This window comes from Salmo trutta, chromosome 14 (assembly GCF_901001165.1).
Source record: "Salmo trutta chromosome 14, fSalTru1.1, whole genome shotgun sequence".
Lineage (NCBI taxonomy): Eukaryota > Metazoa > Chordata > Actinopteri > Salmoniformes > Salmonidae > Salmo > Salmo trutta.
The window spans coordinates 48,814,827-48,836,241 of record NC_042970.1 but is presented as its reverse complement, the minus strand read 5'-3'; the positions used below and the strand labels follow the sequence as shown (position 1 = coordinate 48,836,241).

Genomic DNA, 21,415 nt, shown 5'->3' with positions numbered 1-21,415 from the left:
CCTCTCCATTCACCTAGGCATGCTGAGACTAGTCATTGGTCAACATTTTCAGTACACAAACAACTTCTTTACCTATGTCACAATCATCATAACAACAATCAGAACAATAAATCCATAATACATTAATTGCTCCGATTAACATACCAAAACTTTCTCAAATCAATCAGACAGTTTTAAAAATCATTCAGCTTCCAAATCATAATTAAAACCCAAATAATTATTCTAAGAAAATTTAGAATGACATTGCTCAGTGATTCACATTGGTTCTATCACCCAAAATGAAAACCCTCAACTTAACACACTGACAGAATGTACATTTATATTACTATACAATATATTCATCTCATAATTCTAGTATTAAGTTTCTCATCAGGGTTATAATTACAGATCAGTATCTCAATGCATTCTTAGCCTAAATCACTATACATTTTGCAGTGTATAAACCTCCTCAATCAACCTGATACCCAGAAATAACAATTTTAGACAAGTCTAAATCAATTACGGGCACAGGTGACCAACCCGCTGCTTTTCCCGGCAAACAATCTTGTGGCATGTCTTCATTTTTCTTCTGCAGATAGCTTTACAGTTCAATGTGGATGGCCCATGACAATGTCCCAATTTCAATGTCTCACCTGAACCCCACCACAACTCCTACTATGTCTTGGACTCAGGTCACTCGATAGAGGTGGTGCAGGACAGCGCCGTAGTGAACGCCATTTCTTCAGCTGGTTAGAGGAGGTTTTGAGGAACACACCATTTGGTAAAATTACCCCTCCCATGCATTTAGATACCATCTCCACCATAATCTTGAGAAAGGACAGATCAGTTCAGTGCGTCTTTGATTCTGGAAAATACAAACAAATGATCTACTGTATGACAAATTATTACTACAATCCAATATTCTTAATGCAAATCTCTAAAACATATGTCTTTGAAAAAAAAATATCACATTCTGTTGAAACAATTTTTCCAATTAGCCTATACTCCCCTTATCACACTGTCAACCTCATTGCAGAGTCATAGGATCAGGAAATGATCCATCATCCAGCAGACCCAATCTGGTGAGATTTGTCGAAACAACCATTTGGTGCATAAATATAACATAATCTTGTAATCCTGCAACCACAGTTACTTCTGTGAAATGTCATTATCTTCCCTCCTCATGAAGGAGAGAAATAAGAAAATATCTTAAAGATAGGTGGGGTTTTTGTAACAGAATGAAACTAAATATAAATGTTGATATTATTTGGCAGGGTCTTTAATTCAACATGAATGTGTTTTCATGTATTTTTAATAGCTGTCACGTCCTGGCCAGTATAAGGTTAATTGGTATTGTAGTTTGGTCAGGACGTGGCAGAGGGTATTCGTTTTATGTGGTTCGGGGTGGTGTGTTTGTTGAAGGGGCATTTGATTTAAGTATTCCGGGGTTTTTGGGCACTGTTTGGTTTTCATGTATTCTATGGTTAGTCTAGTGTGTGTGTTTCTATGTTGAGTTAATTGGGGTTGGACTTCCAATTGAAGGCAGCTGTTTGGTGTTGCCTTTGATTGGAATTCCTATATTAGTTGGGTGTGTTTGTCTTGTATTTTGTGGGAGATTGTTCTGTGTTTAGCCTTGTGCCTTACCAGACTGTTTTTGTTGATCGTTCGTTCTGTTATTTTGGTGTTCATTTTGTATTTATTAAAAAGCAAGATGAGCATACACATACCTGCTGCGTTTTGGTCCCCCATTACCGACGACAACCGTGACAATAGCTTTTAAGACTTTTTATGCTCAATGTTTTCTAAGACTGCTTTTCCTTCTGATTACCAGAAATCAGTTTTGCTTATTCCACATTTTTAGGATGGAAAATGGTTGAAAAATGTATATGCCTTAATTTCTCAAATATCGATTCTTATCTTTCATTTTATGTGCTTCTATGAACTTCACGTTAGTGCTCATGGGGATTTTTTTACATGGAAATGTCGAAGACCATCCTACTGTGGTGTGGAATCCCAAATCTAAGCCTCATACAGGACTCCCTGCATATCGATGTCCTTGAGATGACTTTGCTTTGCTTTAGGGTTCCATCTGTTAGGCTATAGATACAGAAGACTGTGGGCAGCAAAGGCAGTTTGTCAAAATTAGACTTCACTGTCTGCTCACTCTCTTTCAAGGCTCTTCCCAGGCTGTATGTCCATATGAAAGTGATCACAAACCAAAGCAATAGTTCATTGTTTGTTAAAAATACATAATTTTCATAACTTCGCTATGATCCTTTTTGTTCATTTTCTCTCTGTCAACCACCATCCTTCACCTATTTATTTGTGCTCGTGTTTAGCTTATTTTAAGTTAGATAACATGAGCAAACAACTGTCTGGTGTATGCTGTTGTCAGTAGACTGCCTCAAGCACTGTTGCTATCTTGGGTATGCCACACTTGAATTTGGATGTCCCGATAAACCACTTTTATAAAAGGAGGGTGCATGCCTTCACTCTGTTCATGATTCAAAAAACGACGATGGTTAGTCAATGTTCGGGTCACTTTCTGTTCTGTGTAATGCACCCTTTGTAGCATTAAGTGTGTGTAGGCACCCTTTAATTATATGTGTGCAGTTTTCAGCCAGTTTTATAATGTAGCATGTACCATGACCATTGCCCTCCATAAGTGTTGTTGAGTTTATCTCAGCGGTATAAAGTGGCCGACAGATATGGCAGCTCTGCTTCTAGCTCCGAAGAAACTTTGCAGTATTTAATTTTTTTGTGTTATTTCTTACATTATTAGCCCAGATTTTTTTGGTGTTATTACATACGGCCGGAAAGAACTTTTGGATATCAGAGCGGCGGTAACTCACCAGCATTACGACCAGGAATATGACTTTCCTGAATTGGATCCTGTGTTCGTACCCCCCAGGGCAATTTAACTTATTCCAGAGGCTGCTCCAAAACACCACTGGCAGTGAAGAGGTATTTGGAGTGGACTTCTAATCCAACTCAGGAGGCGTGCACACTATCCACCACTTCTGAGTACAATACTTGCTAATGTTCAGTCTTTGGATAATAAAGTAGACGAGCTCAGGGCGAGGATCTCCTTCCAGAGAGACATCAGGGATTGTAACATACTGTTTCACGGAAACATGGCTCTCTCGGGATATACTGTCCCCATCTATTCAGCTATCTGTGTTCTCAGTACATTGTGCAGACAGGAATTAAGAACTCTCTGGGAAGAAGAAAGGCGGGGGTATATGTTTCATGATTAATCACTCTTGGTGTGATTGTGATATCAAACAGAAACTGAAGTCCTTTTGTTCACTCAACCTAGAATACCTCACAATCAAATGCCGACCATATTACCTCCCAAGGTAATTCTCTTCGGTTATAGTCACAGCCCTCAAGCCGATACCATGACGGCCATCAAAGAACTACACTGGACTTTATGCAATCTGGAAACCACAAATCCTGAGGCCGCATTTATTGTAGCTGGGGATTTTAACAAAGCAAATTTGAGGAAAAGGCTACCGAAGTTCTACCAAAACTTGACTGTAGTACTTGCACTGGTAAAACGTTGGACCCCTGCTACTCAACTTTTCGAAATTCCTACAAGGACCTCCCCAGCCCTCCCTTTGACAAATCTGATCACGACTCCATTTTGCTCCTCCCTTCCTATAGGCAGAAACTCAAACAGGAAGTACCCGTGCTAAGGTCTATTCAACGCTGGTCTGACCAATCGGAATCCATACTTCAACATTGTTTTGATCACGCGAACTGGGATATATTCCGGTTAGCCTCTGAGAATAACATCAACGAAAACACGGATACAGTGACGGAGTTCATCAGGAAGTGTATAGGAGATGTTCTGTGACTATTAAAACCTACCCAAACCAGAAAATGTGGATCGATGGCAGCATTCACACAAAACTGAAAGTGCGAACCACCGTATTTAAGCATGGCAAGGTGACTGGAAGTATGGCCAAAAACAAACAGTGTAGTTATTCCTTCCATAAGGCAATCAAACAGGCAACACATCAGTACAGAGACAAAGTGGAGTCGCAATTCAACGGCTCAGACATGAGACATATGTGGCTGGGTTGACAGACAATCACGGACTACAAAGGGAAAACCAGCCACGTCGCGGACACCGACGTCTTGCTTCCGGACAAGCTAAACACCTCCTTCGTCTGCTTTGATGATAACAAGGTGTCACCGACGCAGCCTGCTACCAAGGACTGTGGGCTCTCCTTCTCCGTGGCCAGCATGAGTAAGACATTTAAGTGTGTTAACCCTCGCAAGGCTGCCGGTCCAGACGGCATCCCTAGCCGCGTCCTCAGAGCATGCGCAGACCAGCTGGCTGGAGTATTTATCCCAGTCTGCTGTCCCCACTTGCTTCAAGATGTCCACCATTGTTTCATTAACATCGACGGGGCTGTAGTGGAGCAGGTCGAGAGTTTCAAGTTCCTTGGTGTCCACATCACCAACGATCTGTCACGGTCCAAATACTCCATGACAGTCGTGAAGAGGCCACAACAAAACCTTTTCCCCCTCAAGAGACTGAAAAGATTTGGCATGGGTCCCCAGATCCTCAAAAAGTTCTACAGCTGCACCATTGAGAGCATCCTGACCGTTTGCATCACTGCCTGGTATGGCAACTGCTCGGCATCTGACCATAAGGCGCTGCAAAGGGTAGTGCGTATGGACCAGTACATCACTGGGGCCAAGCTTCCTGCAATCCAGGACCTATATAATAGGCGGTGTCAGAGAAAAACTCATGAAATTGTCAGAAACTCCAGTCACCCAAGTCATAGACTGTTTTCTTTGCTACTGCACAGCAAATGGTACCGGTCTAGGACCAAAAGGCTCCCTAACAGCTTCTACCCCCAAGCCATAAGACTGCTGAACAGTTAATCAAGTGGCCACCGGACTATTACATTGACCCCCCCTCCCCTCCATTTGTTTTGTACACTGCTGCTACTCGCTGTTTATTATCTATGCATAGTCACTTCACCCCTACCTACATGTACAAATTACCTCTAATCTGTACCCCCGCACACTGACTCGGTACCGGTACCCCCTGTATATAGCCTCGCTATTGTAATGTTACTTTTTATTATGTTTTATTTCTGTTTATTTGGTAAATATTTTCTTAACTCTTCTGGAACTGCACTGTTGGTTAAGGGCTTGTAAGTAAGCATTTCACGGTAAGGTCTACACTAGTTGTATTCGGTGCATGTGACAACTAAAGTTTGATTTGATTTGAAAACCATCAAACCTTTACAGATGCACAATTGAGAGCATCCTGTCGGGCTGTATAACTGCTTGGTACGTCAACTGCACCGCCCGCAACCGCAGGGCTCTCTAGAGGATGGTGCCCAACATAACACCGGGGGCAAACTACCTGCCCTCCAGGACACCAACAGCACCTGATGTCACAGGAAGGCCAAAAAGATCATCAAGGACATCAACCACCCAAGCCACGGCCTGTTCACCCCACTATCATCCAGAAGGCAAGATCAGTACAGGTGCATAAAAGCTGGGATCGAGAGACTGAAAAACAGCTTCTATCTTAAGGCCATCAGACTGTGAAATAGCCATCACTAGCCGGCTTCCACCTGGTTGCACAACCCTGCACCTTAGAGGCTTCTGCTCTATATACATAGAATTGGAATCACTGGCCACTTTAATAGTGGAACACTAGTCACTTTAATTAGGTTTAAATAATGTATTCTACTGTATTTGAGTCAATGCAACTCCAACATTGCTCGATCTTATATTTATATATTTCTTAATTACATTCTTTTACTTTTGGATTTGTTTGTATTGTTGTGAATCATGTTTAGATACTACTGCACTGTTAGATACTAATGCACTGTTGGAGTTAGGAACACAAGCATTTCGCTACACCTGTAATAACATCTGCTAAATATGTGTACGTGACCAATAAAATTAGATTTGATTTGATGTTGACTCCTTTCAGATCAGTGTGAAGATGAAGGAGATGAGTAAAGGATGTCATCTCAAGACTATTGAGATACACCCATGGTCTGTGATTGTCAGTTGTATTGGTCCTTCAGTTGGTCTTGTGCACAAGACGGAAGTACATGCACATGACACATGCATCTAACCTTCTTCTGTGGGGTGTTACGGGGGACTACATCATATGATGGTCTATTGCAGCCACCTATTTGGTGGGGTGAAAAGGGGGAAGCTTTAATGCCAAAAAAAGGTATAAAAGGGGAAGGGTGAAAACATAATATTTTACAAAAAACATAAACGAAACAAAAAATGAAACCAAAAAAATCCACTTTCTTTACACACTACACCTGGTCATGTTCTCTTGGTTGACAAATACTCACTATGGGCTGTAATGCATCCACTACCATCTCCTCAACCCAAGTGTCACTTGTTCTATCAATTATTTTGATTGCCCGCCCAAACTTTGGCCCCTTCAACCTCTTTCACCCTTATAGGGCACTCCACAAACTCTGGGTCATGATCCCCACCACAATTGCAACACGGCCGTTCTTCACTCCGATTTTTGTTCACTCCACTCGTCTACACACACTTGAAACATGGCCAAATCCTTTACAGTTTTTACATTGTAGTGGTTTTCGGACAAATGCTCTTACCTCATACCCTAAGTGCTCACTATCAAAAAAATCATATAACTGACATGCTTTCTTCCTTTTCTCCATCTACCATGCGGGTCAAGCGATGAGCAGTAACCACACCTGGGATTCTCGATGCAAGGTTTTCCGCCTTAACTTCCCTCAACACCCTTGAGATAACTTCCGTCGACACCCCTGAGATGACTCCCTTAACAGATTCCCAACTCCGGAGTTCGAAGCACGATACTTCAGATGACACGATTCTTGTGAGACCACTGTCCTCTTCCTCTATTCCTCAGGCACATAATTCATTATTAGGACAAGCCCAGGTCACTGATTGATTGATTTCACATTTCCCGGAAAATGATTCACCCTCTTCATGACCCCAGATGGATCTCCCAGATTTTTCCTTGTTAAAAAAATCGCAGCCCAATAAGAAATGAACCCTTGTCCGACATACACTTAATCATACCCTTCAATTTTCGACACCTTCTTCTTTTTCATTCCATTCTTCGACTATTACTGTTGTCTATTCATCTTCTCCAACTCTGCACTTCTCATTTCAAATTTGACATCCACCATGATTCCTCATGGTCCTCGACCTATGCATGTAACCAAAATCTACAGGTGTTTACTTGGTTTTGCGCATGTGTCGGTGAAATAAATTTCAACGACAATACCGGTGTGATGAGAACTTGTGCTCCATAAACCACACCCCAGTGGGCAGAGGCATGTTGCTTGTTCACTGGGACACATTTTACTACGAGAAAGACAGATAGCCCTCTCATTTTACAATGGTCTACCCTAGTTGACAAGACAGACCTGCTTGACATTCCCTCTCTTGTCGCCCTCTGTCCCTCTCTCTCTCCTTCTCACAAATGAGGCTGCTCCCTGGCCACGAGCAGTGGAGCGTCGAGGACAGACTTGTGGGAGCTCAGTCAGTCAGTCTGTGCTGAACCTCCCTCCCGAAAGAAAATGTATTTCAATGAAGACAATAGCATTTTCATTAGTTTATGCAACTGTAGGCTATATGTGCAAAAGAATAAACACTAAAACACCACAATGTTAAAATCCATTAAATAAACAACATCGCAAGGACCATTCATTATTAATTTGTTAAGGGCAGGTCTTAAGGAATTCATTTATGAATTAAAAATGCATTTCAAAAAAACAGTGTCATATTTTTAGTTTAAATATATTACTGTGCTTTGAGTGTAGGAGTGCATGTGGGGAGCGGATCTAATAGCAGTAATTCTGCCCCCAAAAGTTATTTTTTGAAATATAGCTCATTTGCCAGAGTTGTTTGGCAAGCATAGGTGATTTGGAAAGAACGGAGCGCAGGGTGTGCTAAATAAAAGGCACCACCCTCTTACGAATGATAACCAAGGACGCAGCCCAAATACAATACTTTGTAATCCCAAGAGGGAAAAACACAGATCCTCATAAACAACATACAACCCTGACAACAAACAATCCCGCACAAACCACAAACCTAACTAGCTAGCCTAAATACCCCTCCCCACTAACAACTAATACAAAACAGGTGCGTAACTAACCTAGGCCTAACTAACAGAACGTGAAACATAAATCAGTGGCAGCTAGTAGGCCGGCGACGACGACCGCCGAGCACCGCCCAGGCGAGGAGGGGCGCCACCTTTCGTAGGTGTCGTGACAGTGACACTGTAAGAGAATTAGCAAATGTCACTTTTTGGCACTCCATTTCATTTCCCTGCCTCTGTTGTCAATTCCAAACTGTGCTGTTTATCAGATTGTTCATATACAATCTAACAATTGATAATATTCGGACCCACTGGACTATAGTCAATTTAATGTTGTCTTTAGGCTAACTCTATTATTATATGTGTGAAATTAGTTTCGAAATAGTTTAGATTTTGTTTCAGTGGGCCATCATTAGCTGCAGATGCCTGACAGGCAGGGGGGAAACATTGATATGTCCTCTTAAAACTGCTTATAACACAAATTCTGTTTGTGTTATTAAGATTCTAACAACGATAGTGTGTTAGACTTATTTAGCAAAGTCAAGGACGGGTGGGACATAACTTTAAAAATGACAGAGTAATAAAAAAGTGCATGTGTTTTGAGTCAATATGATGCTCTCTGCTCTCCTAGTGTTAAATGGTTACATTTGTGGCCGCCAAGTCACTATCTCCTGGTCCCTGAGCCTAACATACTACCTCCTGGTCCCTGAGCCTAGTCACTATCTCCTGGTCCCTGAGCCTAACATACTACCTCCTGGTCCCTGAGCCTAGTCACTATCTCCTGGTCCCTGAGCCTAACCTACTACCTCCTGGTCCCTGAGCCTAGCCTACTATCTCCTGGTCCCTGAGCCTAGCCTAGCCTACTATCTCCTGAGCCTAGCATAGCCTACCATCTCCTGGTCCCTGAGCCTAGCCTACAATCTCCTGGTCCCTGAGCCTAGCCTATTGTCTTCTGGTCCCTGAGCCTAGCCTACTATCTACTGGTCGCTGAGCCTAGCCTACTATCTCCTGGTCGCTGAGCCAAGCCTACTATCTCCTATTTGCTGAGCCAGTGAGATGTTGCCAAGCCTATTGGGATTATTACTGTTATAGGGCATTATGTTCCAGCCTCATAGTCTATTAATTACCGGCCTATGGTTTACTATGTGTAGGTCTATGTAAGTTGCATGTTAAATGCAAGAGTCATGGATTTACATAGGCCTATAAGACTATTTGGTCTGTAATGCGACATGTTAGATGGTTTGTTGTGTGCTATCAATTACAGTCGGGTATACGATAGGTTATGTTTTTATGATGATTTAATGATGATTTGAGTGCCCAAATGTTGACCCTTCTCACTTATAAATCGATCTGTGGACACCATAGATCGAAATTGCTTACATTGAGCAATAGCCCAGGTTCCCACAGACAGAGTAGTATAATTTCTGTGTGACATAGGATGTGAAATCTGAAACCACTTGAAGCTGGAATGTCCCTCTTAGCATTTCATTGGCTCTTCTGACTGTCCATCAACTCCTGTCTAAATCCTGCATCACAGACACTGACAAAGCACATGCTTGCAATCCATATATCATAGTGCAGCAGGAGAGAGTACTTTCATCACTGTAGCACATTTATAGCCATTCATCTAAAATAATTCCTACATTTTAAACAAAAAAAACACTTTGTTTTTCACAGACGGGCAAGATTAATATGAGATGAAAGGTGAGTTTATAACGGGTTCAGGAAGCCAATGTAAAGCTCTGTGAGACATTCACAGCGATGAGGGCAGGCATTTTGATCAAGAGAGAACATTTACAAAATATGCACATTTTCTCTTACACTAAACATAAGGTGAAATCTTATAGTTAGTAATTTTATCATTAGATTATACTATATTTATAAAGAATATAAGTAATTTCAAGCCTTATTCATACCATTTTGTTGAATAGGAAATTCATAATATAAAATATTTTGTATTTTCATATTTGTATCATATTTGTACTGTGTACTTGAGCTTGTGTCCTCAAAAGTGACTACACCTCAGCAATTTATAACAATTTGTATCTGAAAGGGGAGATTTTAACCTTTCTTGGAATATGCAGCATTACTAGTTATTGTTTATGGCCCTCTCATGATAAATAATTACTTTTGGGGATTACGTAGATTGCATTTTGTTACATTTAGGTGTTTTAAAGGCACTGTTATCACCCTCTTCAGAGGAGCTTTATTTCATAGACTAAAGCATGTTACCTCTCACGCCCCCAGTCTTGCGCAATACTCGGTCTCTCTGGAAGATAGATGTATCCTATCATAATAAATACACTACTTTGACAGACAGCACCTCCCCTAACCTACTCTCTACCCACCACGATACCTCGTATGGCTACGCTTTTCATGGTCAACTTTTCCTTTGAACCGTACTCCAGGTCGCAAGTTTTCAGTTCCCAACTTTCTTCCTTCCCACCATTCTCAGGCAGAGCAGCAGCTGCACCTTCCAGACCCTCCGCTATTTCTCCACTCTTCGACTCACACTTACTCTCTACAGCTTTCCCAATCTCCATTTCACTCCCTCTATGATCACTACTATCCAGAGGAGGCTGGTGGGATGCGCTATAGGAGGACAGGCTCATTGTATTGGCTAGAATGGAATAAATGGAATGGAGTCACAAGTGGTTTTCATGTGATTGATTAGTTTGATACCGTTACATTATTCCAATCCAGCCATTACAATGAGCCCATCCTCCTATAGCCCCTCCTCCACTGCTACTATCAGAAGTAGAAGGATCAAGGAACTCAAGCATAGTTTTATTTTATTATTCATGAAAAGCAGGAGGTGTATAAACTTGAGATGCAGGTTTCCTTTTTGGAGATCTGCTTCCGATTTTCCGCCATCTTTTTTTGCTCGTCTTATCTTCGCATTAGTCATCGTGATCATTATTTTTCTTCTTGTCCTCCATCCTGCTCAAGTTCTCACTTTTCTGCTCATTTAGCAGCATTTTTCTGTAGCCCGCCCTGAGTAGATCTAGCTTGCTTCGTGGTATACCACTCAGGTTTTTATGAGAAGGACCCCGTATAGTGATGAGGTGTCCTCAAACTTGCCTATATTATGGTTCTAGACGCAGGGAATTCAGAACACAGCCTTTCCTCTCAAGGTTAAAGCATTTGGCTGCTGAAGTACAGCAGTGTTTATGTACCTTTAACGTATTTACCATTTGCCCTCACCAAGTTGAGTATCCCTTGGTAAATGGGCAGATGTATAATCATTTAAAATACATTTCAACCATGAGGTTTTCATTCCATCTTTTATGCATACTTTTAGCTATCTCTCGTGTCCTGTGCAAAATGTAATTGTCTTGAAACTACTCTGCATGATCTGTTTATTGAGAAACAATATTTGTGCAAGAATATAAAATAAACAAATAGGAGAAACCCACTTGTACAGAACAAAGCACTTACTCCCAAAATAACTCACCACTGTAAGTACATAGTCATATAAAATCAATATGGAGAGAGAGTGAGCAAGAGAGATCTTTATAGTAAAAAATGTGAGACTCAATGGGGTGTGATGAGTGTACAATCACACATGACCTCAGGCTTCTACGCTGTGTAGAGCAGGAACCTAATGTACTGAACATACATCTAGTTTCACCACACATTATTAACCACCATCATTAGTGTGATGATAGATCAAATGAAGATAGATCAAAATGATTGATGTGAACGAAATGAACCAGCTGTCATTGTCCTGAAGAGCTACTGGGGATGCAGGCCTTCGTTCCAGCCCAGCACTACCACACCTGATTTAACTTCGCATGGTCCAGATTGAAGATCATGATTAGTTGATTGTTTGAAACAGGGGTGTTAATGCTAGGCTGAAGCAAATGCCGGCACACCATGAATGGGATTTGGAGGCCCCTGGAATAGACCTTGATTTAATAGAGGCATGATATGGTGATAATGTGTATTGTGTTCTCTAAGCTTTTGTCGTGCAGGGATGTTGGGACAATATTTTATCACTACACAAGACAAAGGCTGCTGTATGACAGGTGTAGAGTTTCCTTAATGTTTCTTTGCATGTTCTATACACAAGGGGTCGCTGCAGGAGAGATGGGAAAACAATAGGCAGTCAGGAAGGATTGCGAAATGTAATGGACACAGAAATGCCTACAACACTTTTAATTATTGTCCGTAGGGGTATATCTTTTCAGGGTTAAATCACTTAGATAAGACACACATTTTCACAATCTTACTATCCATATCTATTGATGTAGTTATTTATTATGATGCATTTTGTACACATGCTTCTCATTACCTAAAGGACAACATCCTTAAAAAGCATGACTCAAAATGCAATTAGATGAGCCAGTCGAATTGCATTTGTCTGATACATCTGTAATGTCTTTAAGAATTTACTAAGACACACAAAACAGCTCCCAACAGCATACAAGAAAATCCCCTCCAAAATCCCCAAAGTGCCCTTCAACTTAATTATCTTCATCCGCCTGTTGTTTCTTGCTGAAGTTTTATCCTCATAGCAGATGGTGCATCTTAAACAACAACACATCGCTTAAACAGAATACCTTATCTTTCAAAGACTTGTCTATAAGACTGAAGCTCTTGGTGGTGGAAGCCTTTGTGGTGGTGAAGTTATAAAGGATGATTAGTCCATGAATTAGCAATGTGTTTTAACCTGTTGAGGATCTTATCCCGATCTTATCCCGGTATTGGGATTCATTGTCATGTGACCATGGCGGGGAATTCAAAACTGCAAGAGTAATCATTTCAAAAAATCAAATAATCAGCAGTTAACAGGATGTAGCGATGGTCTAATAGCTGGATGTGTGGGGATAGATAGGGGATATGGGGGGGTGATGTCTTTGTTTGAGAGATGTCCCAGGCTACTTTAGCCCTCATTAGGTGCCAAATGGAAAACAAACGACTGAAACAGGGAGGGACTACCTGAAGATGTCCAATAAGAAACACTATTTTTAGTGTTACTGTTCTTTGGCAATTATTTTGCTAAGGTTTCACAGACAGGGACTTTTTGACCCTTTCGTGATTTAAAGGCACAAATATCTAACTTTTATTTCCAGTGCTACCCCTGGTTGGTCACTTTTCGGGTGCATAAATGCTCAGTCTCTTCACTCTTTCTCCACTCAGCTCTCTTCACGGAGGTCCCTCATGACACCACAACGCATAGCGGTCAGGATGTGGAGATGGCCTGTTCATTCCGGGGGGCGGGGCCCTCCTACTCCCTGGAGATCCAGTGGTGGTACATGAAGAACCACAGAGACTGGGGAGAGAAACCCGCCTGGACCTCCAATCAGGTGAGCCGCTGAGAGGAAAGTTACGGTTGGAGGGCGGGACTTGCCTTTTAAGGGGAGAATGTTTTTGGCCGTTGGGTGTTTGAGTGACACGTGAGCCAATGATCCGAGTTACTAGTCTGTGATATTTTCTTGTTTCATAAAAGAGTAGCCCTGTATCTGATTATCATTATCATCAATATTTGATTAATTCTCAGCTAAGATATTTATGTATTCTAAATGTACAGCAGTCGGGTTTCAGACCAGGTCATAGAACTACCTCTGCTGCATCCACAGTTATAAAGTATGTTAAGTGTATGGATAAAAAGCAACATTGTGCTGCCCTCTTCATTGACCTGTCAAAGGCTTTCGATATTGTTGATCACTCACTGCTAATTCAGAGGCTTTCCTCAAATTGACCTAGACCAGGCTGCATGTAACTAGTTAAGAAATACTATAGAGATAAAACTCAATGTACAGTACATTATGAAAATATTTAGACCCCTTGAATAAAAATATTTTTGGTGCGTTACAGCCTTATTCAAAAATTGCTAAAATAGTTTTTTTCAATCAATCTACACACAATACCCCATAGCGACAAAGCAAAAACTGTTTTTTAGACATTTTTGCATTGTTTTATTTTTAAATGAACTGAAATATTATTATTTACATACATTTTCAGACCCTTTACACAGTACTTTGTTGAAGCGCCTTTGGCAGCAATTACAGCCTTGAGCATTCTTGGGCATAACACTACAAACTTGGCACACCTGTATTTGGGAAGTTTCTCCCATTCTTCGCTGCAGATCCTCTCAAGCTCTGTCAGGTTGGATGGGGAGCGTCGATGCACAGATATTTTCAGGTCTCTTCAGAAATGTTCGATCAGGTTCAAGTCGGGGTTCTGGCCCAGCAATTACAGCCTTGAGTATTCTTGGGTATAACGCGACAAACTTGGCACACCTGTCTGTATTTGGGAAGTTTTTCCCATTCTTCTCTGCAGATCCTCTCAAGCTCTGTCAGGTTGGATGGGGAGTGTCGCTGCACAGTTATTTTCAGGTCTCTTCAGAAATGTTCGATCAGGTTCAAGTCCGGGTTCTGGCTGGGCCACTCAAGGACATTCAGAGACCCGTTGAGTTGATGCCAAAGAGTTCCATTTTGGTCTCATCTGACCACAACACTTTCACCCAGTTGTCCTCTGACTCATTCAGATGTTCATTGGCAAACTTCAGACGGGCATGTATTTGTGCTTTCTTGAGCAGGGGGACCTTGTGGGCGCTGCAGGATTTCAGTCCTTCACGGCATAGTGTGTTACCAATTGTTTTCTTGGTGACTATGGTCCCAGCTGCCTTGAGATCATTGACAAGATCCTCCCCTGTAGTTCTGGGCTGTTTCCTCACCGTTCTCATGATCATTGCAACTCCACGAGGTGAGATCTTGCATGGAGCCCCAGGCCGAGGGAGATTGACAGTTCTTTTGTGTTTCTTCCATTTGCGAATAATAATCGCACCAACTGTTGTTACCTTCTCACCAAGCTGCTTGGCGATGTAGGTCTACAATCTTGTCCCTGACATCCTTGAAGAGCTCTTTGGTCTTGGCCATGTTTAGAGTTTGGAATCTGATTGATTGATTGCTTCTGTGCACAGGTGTCTTTTATACAGGTAACAAGCTGAGATTAGGAGCACTCTCTTTAAGAGTGTGCTCCTAATCTCAGCTCGTTACCTGTATAAAAGACACCTGGGAGCCAGAAATCTTTCTGATTGAGAGGGGGTCAAATACTTATTTCCCTCATTAAAATGCAAATCAATTTATAACATTTTTGACATGCGTTTTTCTGGATTTTTGTTTTGTTATTCTGTCTCTCACTGTTCAAATAAACCTACTATTAAAATTATAGACTGATCATTTCTTTGTAAGTGGGCAAACGTACAACATAAGCAGGGGATCAAATACTTTTTCCTCCACTGTACTTTGGATGGTGTCCATATTGATTGTGTCTGTGTGTAACGAGTGTGCTGAGAGTCGGGAAGCAAGTTCAGGGAGTAAGTGTTTTATTAAATAAAATGAGGGAGTGTCATGAGGTGAGTGTCATGAGGTGCAAGTGTGTGAGACAATGGTGACAGGTGTGTGGGATTATCAGCAGCCTGATGACCTAGAGGCCGGAGAGGAAATATACGTGACAGTAGCCCCTCCCTGACGCATAGCTCCAGCCGCAAGACGTCGTCAAAGGGGACTAACCCGGGGATCACGAGCGGACTGGTCATCCCTGCTGATGCGCGAGAACCTGTCACGCCAGGAGAACCTGTCACAGGAACCTGTCGAGTCAGCTGGGGCGCGGGAACCTGAGAGATTGGTTGAGGCAGGGGAGCCTGGCGATCCGGCTGAGGCATGAGAACCTGACGAGCTGGTGGAAGCAGGGAAGCCTGGCGATCAGGTTGAGGGATGAGAGCCTGTAGCAGTTCCTGGACCCTTCGTCATTAATTTAATTTTAAAAAACACTCCCTGTTGCTTCCCTTAGGTGAGGTGTTATTCTGTAACAAGTGCGCTGAGAGTCGCGAAGCAAGTTCAGGGAGTGAGTGTTTTATTAAATAAAATAAAGACGAACCACAAACGCACCGACATGAAAACAGAGTCAATAACACCTGAGGAAAGAACCAAGGGGAGGACAGATATAGGGAAGATAATCAAGTAGGTGATGGAGTCCAGGTGAGTATCATGAGGCACAGGTGCGCAAGACGATGGTGTGTGATAATCAGCAGCCTGATGACCTAGAGGCCAGAGAGGGTGTATATGTGACACTGTGCTTACAAATATATGGGCATCTGGATAGATGAAAAGCTGTCTTTTAAAAAGCATGTTGATGAGTTAGTTAATTAAGAAGTTGAGAATAAAGATGGGCTTCTTCTATAGAAATAGGTCTTGCCTCTCGCTAAATAGTAGAAAGCAGAAACATCAGTCGATGTTCCTATCGGTCCTACACTATGGCGACATCATGTATATGAACACAGCAGCCACTTCATTAACGCCATTAGATGCAATTTACCATTGCACACTCCGCTTTATTACGGGTGACAGTTTTAGTACTCATCACTGTATTCTCTACCAGAAAGTTGGTTGGCCCTCTTTGATGTCACATAGATTGATACATTGCTAAGTTTTCATTCCTAAAGCCCTTTTACAAAAAGTCCCACTGTACCTAACATCATTACTAAACTTTAGACATACGAGTTACCACATCCGGTCTCAGGGATGGCTAATTCTGGAAATTCCTTTGATCTCTATTGAGTTAGGTAAATCAGCTCTTAGTTTTCTTGCATCTTATTTGTGGAACACTTTTTTTAAAGTTCTGGTGCCTCTAGGGCAATTCAGAAAGCTGATTGAGGACCTTATTACTGATGAATGTGTTTGTTTTTTATGACTGTGTTTTTCTTGCATTTTTGCATGCATTTTGTATTTATATTTTGTTATGTTTTTGTTATGTATTTTTTTCTACTGCATCATTGATTGTATGTTGTTTTACTCCATGTGTAACTCTGTGTTTTTGTATGTTGTCGAACTGCTTTGCTTTATCTTGGCCAGGTCGCAATTGTAAATGAGAACTTGTTCTCAACTTGCCTACCTGGTTAAATAAAGGTGAAATAAATAAATAAATAAATAAATAAAAATGTGTATTTTATGTAATTTATGTAATTCATGGCTCATCTGTAAAGGAAATCTTGGTCTCAGTATGACTCCCTGATAAAATATAGGTTAAATAAAATAAATAAAAAAAATGTAAAAAACATTCATTAAGCCCACATGGACTTTGTTAACACACTATTACCATAAATAGAGATAATGTTCATTACTGTTGACAGAACTGAATCGACTGAATCCACATTTGTCTATAATACAGCACACAGAGGAAATACATTACCCGCAGCCCTTGGCATTGGAAATAATATATAATTGCTGATTAGCATTTTACTAGCGCTGTGGGATGAGGTTGACTATTATAACTTATGGAAACTTAAACCCCCTGCTGTGACGCTAGACACTATAATTGGCACTAAGGAAGGAATAGATTTTCCAAATCTCTGTTCAATGCATAATGCATACCTATGCCCCTAAGAGCATTAACAACTTCATAGTTAAGAACACTATAATAATATGGAAGAAAATGAAACATATTCTACAAGAACCAATATCACTCCCTAAAAATATAACCTTATGGAACAATCCTTGGATAGGTTTTCAGAATAAATTGGTCCAAATGTAAAACTAAAGACATAGAAACCATAAATGAATTGGTAACAGGAAATACATTTATCTCCATGACAGAATAAAAAATACATTTTGGACTGACCAATGTATATAGTTTCAAATACATGCAATTTAAAGTTTAAATATCACAAAATTACGATTTGAAATACTTTGGACACCAGAGCAATCTTGAGGGAATCTTATTTGAGTCAAAAAATAATGTTCATATGATAGGGAAGATATACTGTACAAAACCTTGTAGAGAGCATATCCAACTGACAATCTTTTAGAAAAATAAAATAAACTATTGGAACCAAGACTTAAAAAGAACTGATGTTGGCACAAGATGGGGGGGAAGTTGGAGCATAACTAACGAAATTACAGTTAACGAAAATGTACGATTAATCTAGTATAAACGAATGTATAGAATTTATTGTACAAGAGACAAAATTCACAAATTAGCACAACAGCAGAGTCATGTCTTAAGTGTAAAACTAATAATGACTCAATAATCCATGCTTTCTGGGAATGCTATGAAGGCCAAAAGTTATGGGCGGAGCTAGAAAGTTGGCTGTCAGAAGTATTACAATGTAAACTTATTTGAATCTGTCTGCGGCATATTTCAAGACATACCCACTGATCTTGAAAAAACGTATACTAAAAACTTGGAAATCAATCAATCCGCCATCATTAACACAATGGAAAGATCTAATGATTTATTATTGTAATATTGAAATGGCCTGCAGGTCTGGGCAAATGAGATGTATCCATCCGTCTGTAAGTTGTTGTTTGTATGTATAAGTTTGTATCTGGAGTGAAAAAAAAGACAAATAAAATATGATTTAAAAATAATGAATACCTTCCCCTCCCCAACTTTCCCAGATAGCCTCTTCAATTGACGCCACGAAATAGCTAGCAGACATAACAACAAAAAATATATTAGACTACCCAGTGTGGATAGGAAGTAGTTTATTTGAGCACAGTGCTAAAGGTTTTGAATTGCAGATGTGCAAAAGCAAATATATGTATGCAGTATCGCATTCCACTGGTTCAGGTGCTGTCACGTCCTGACCAGTAAAAGGGTCATTTGTCATTGTAGTATGGTCAGGGTGTGGCAGGGGGTGTTGTTTCTGTGTGTTTTGGGGTTTGTTTGTTTCCAGGGGATATGTTCTAGTTTTCTTTTTCTATGTGTGGCCAGGTATGGCTTCCGGTGTCTTTCGTTGTCTCTGATTGGAAGCCATACTTAGGCAGCCTGTTTTTCCTGTGTTTTTGTGGGTGGTTGCTTTCTGTATAGTCTGTGTACCTTGCAGAACTGTTGATTGTCGGTTTGTTGTTTTCGTTTAAGTGTTCACTCTCTTTAATAAATTACGAAGATGAGCACTATACCCGCTGCGTTTTGGTCACCTTTCATCGACGCCTGTGACAGATGGTGGAGTCTAACACATTTTCATTTGTTGATTGTCTGACGTTTGACATATTTGAAAGTATGTTGACATATACGGTATATGCTATATATATATATATATATATATATATATTTACCTTTATTTTAACAGGGAGTCATGCTGAGATCAAGGTGTCTTTCACAGATGAGCCCTGTATACACATCAATATACATCAATATACAATCTGCACATCAATAAACATCAATATACACATCAATATTCACATCAATACACTAAAAGCAAAACACAATCATAGAAAAACGTGAAGTCATATTTGATTATATCTCAATTGATACTGTATGTCACTTGCTAATGTTATTTCAGCCATATGCCTGACTTATTTTAATAAATTCCTTATAGGTGGTGCCAATGGAGGAGATGTCTAAGGATGCCACCAAAATAAGTGTGAGGAGACACATGTACAGTATACAGTACTGCACTTTAAACTAAATGGACTCTTAACTAAACATGATTAACTCATTATTAACCTAATTACTTCTGTTGAAACCCAGGAATATGATTCATATTCATATGACTCACAAATACATGATCTCCTGCCACAGGTGGTGAAAGTGGCTGGGAGCAACATCTCCCACAAGCTCCGTCTCTCCAGCGTCAAGCAGTCCGACGAGGGCACATACGAGTGCCGTGTCATCGACTTCAGCGGCAGCGTGGCGCAGCACCACCGCGTCCGGGCCTACCTCCAGGTGGAAGCTGAGAGATGGCTGGGCCACGGGTCAGCAGACACCCAGCCCCAGGAGCCCCGACACAAGGGACAGGGGAGCCAGGTGCACCCCCACCAAACAGAGGACCGGGAACTGAAGAGGCGATCGGCCGATGACAGCACAGCAGACTGCACTGAGAGCTGTGTGCTCTAGAGTTTGGTTCTGTGTCCAGATAGGAAGAACAGGAGTGCATGTTCCCGATTATCTTAAGAAGGATGATTATTTTTACACCAGCAGAGGCCTGGACAAAAACTGCTTAATTTATATGTTCGTTTATGAATCGATTTGTTTGGTTGTTTGTTAATCTGAGATTTGTTTTTGCTTGTTTGAATTCGGATTGTCACAGACCACCAGAGGGCATGATCGTGTTGTCTTGGTTCTTAATGTAATGTTATTTCTCATTGTCTTTGTTAAATGCTTTGTCCATGATTTCTGACTCTGGGGTTGTGATGTGTGAAGATGAGGGTGTCGTTGGGTGGAAAGGATGCAGGGAAGGCCTGTATCTCAATAGTCTCAAGTATCTTCCTTCCTTTGTCTCCTTTCCTTAATAAGCACTTATCTGAAATGAATGGAAAGGACAAAGCAATATATACTTTCGGGCTCCTGAGTGGCGCAGCGGTCTAAGGCACTGCATCTCAGTGATAGAGACGTCACTACAGACCCTGGTTCGATTCTAGGCTGTATCACAACTGGCCGTGATTGGGAGTCCCATAGGATGGTGCACAATTGGATTCCTGCATCATCCAGGTTAGGGTTTGGCCAGGGTAGACTGTCATTATAAATAAGAATTTGTTCTTAACCGACTTGCCTAGTTAAAAGGTTAAATAAATAAAATACTGAACAAAAATATAAACGCAACATGCAACAATTTCAAAGATGTTATTGAGTTACAGTTCATAGAAGGAAATCAGTCAATTTAAATACATTTATTAGCCCTAATCTATGGAGTTCACATGACTGGCCAGGGGCGCAGCCATGGGTGGGCCTGGGAGGGCATAGGCCCACTCACTTGGGAGCCAGGTCCACCCACTGGGAAGCCTGGCCCAGACAATCAGAATGAGTTTTTCCCCACAAAAGGGCTTTATTACGATCCCGCAGGTGAAGAAGCCAGATGTGGAGGTCCTGGGCTGGCGTGGTTACACGTGGGCTGCGGTTTTGTGGCCAGTTGGACGTACTGCTAAATTCTCTAAAATGATGTTATGGCTTATGGTAGAGAAATTAACATTACATTCTCTGGAAACAGCTCTGTTGGATATTCCTGCAGTCACCATGCCAATTGCATGCCCCCCTAAAAACTTGAGATATCTGTGGCATTGTGTTGTGTGACAAAACTGTACATTTTAGAGTGGCCTTTTATTGTCCCTAGCACAAGGGGCAGCTGTGTAATGATCATGCTGTTTAATCAGCTTTTTGATATGCCACACCTGTCAGGTGGATGGATTCCTGCTCTTGGAAAATAATAAATGCTCACTAACATGTAAACAAATTTGTGCACATAATTTGAAAGAAAGACGCTTTTTTTGCATACAGCATGAATCATTTCTGGGTTCTTTCATTTCAGCTCAAGAGAAATGGGGCCAAAACTTTACATGTTATGTTTACAATTTTGTTCAGTATAGTAGCTACCAACCCAGGTATTTCTGT

At 41.1% G+C, this 21,415-nt stretch overlaps 1 protein-coding gene across 1 annotated transcript in view; it reads left to right on the top strand.

Moving 5' to 3' along the window:
- LOC115208304 (V-set and transmembrane domain-containing protein 2-like protein) overlaps window positions 1–20,200 on the top strand; it is a 74,727-nt gene extending 54,527 nt beyond the window's left edge. Inside the window, exons 2-4 of the mRNA XM_029776243.1 lie at window positions 13,220–13,386; window positions 19,407–19,451; window positions 19,610–20,200. Coding sequence (XP_029632103.1) covers window positions 13,220–13,386; window positions 19,407–19,451; window positions 19,610–19,924 — 527 coding nt within the window. The 3' untranslated portion in view covers window positions 19,925–20,200. The remainder of the gene's footprint in view (window positions 1–13,219; window positions 13,387–19,406; window positions 19,452–19,609) is intronic.
- Window positions 20,201–21,415: the final 1,215 nt, after the last annotated feature.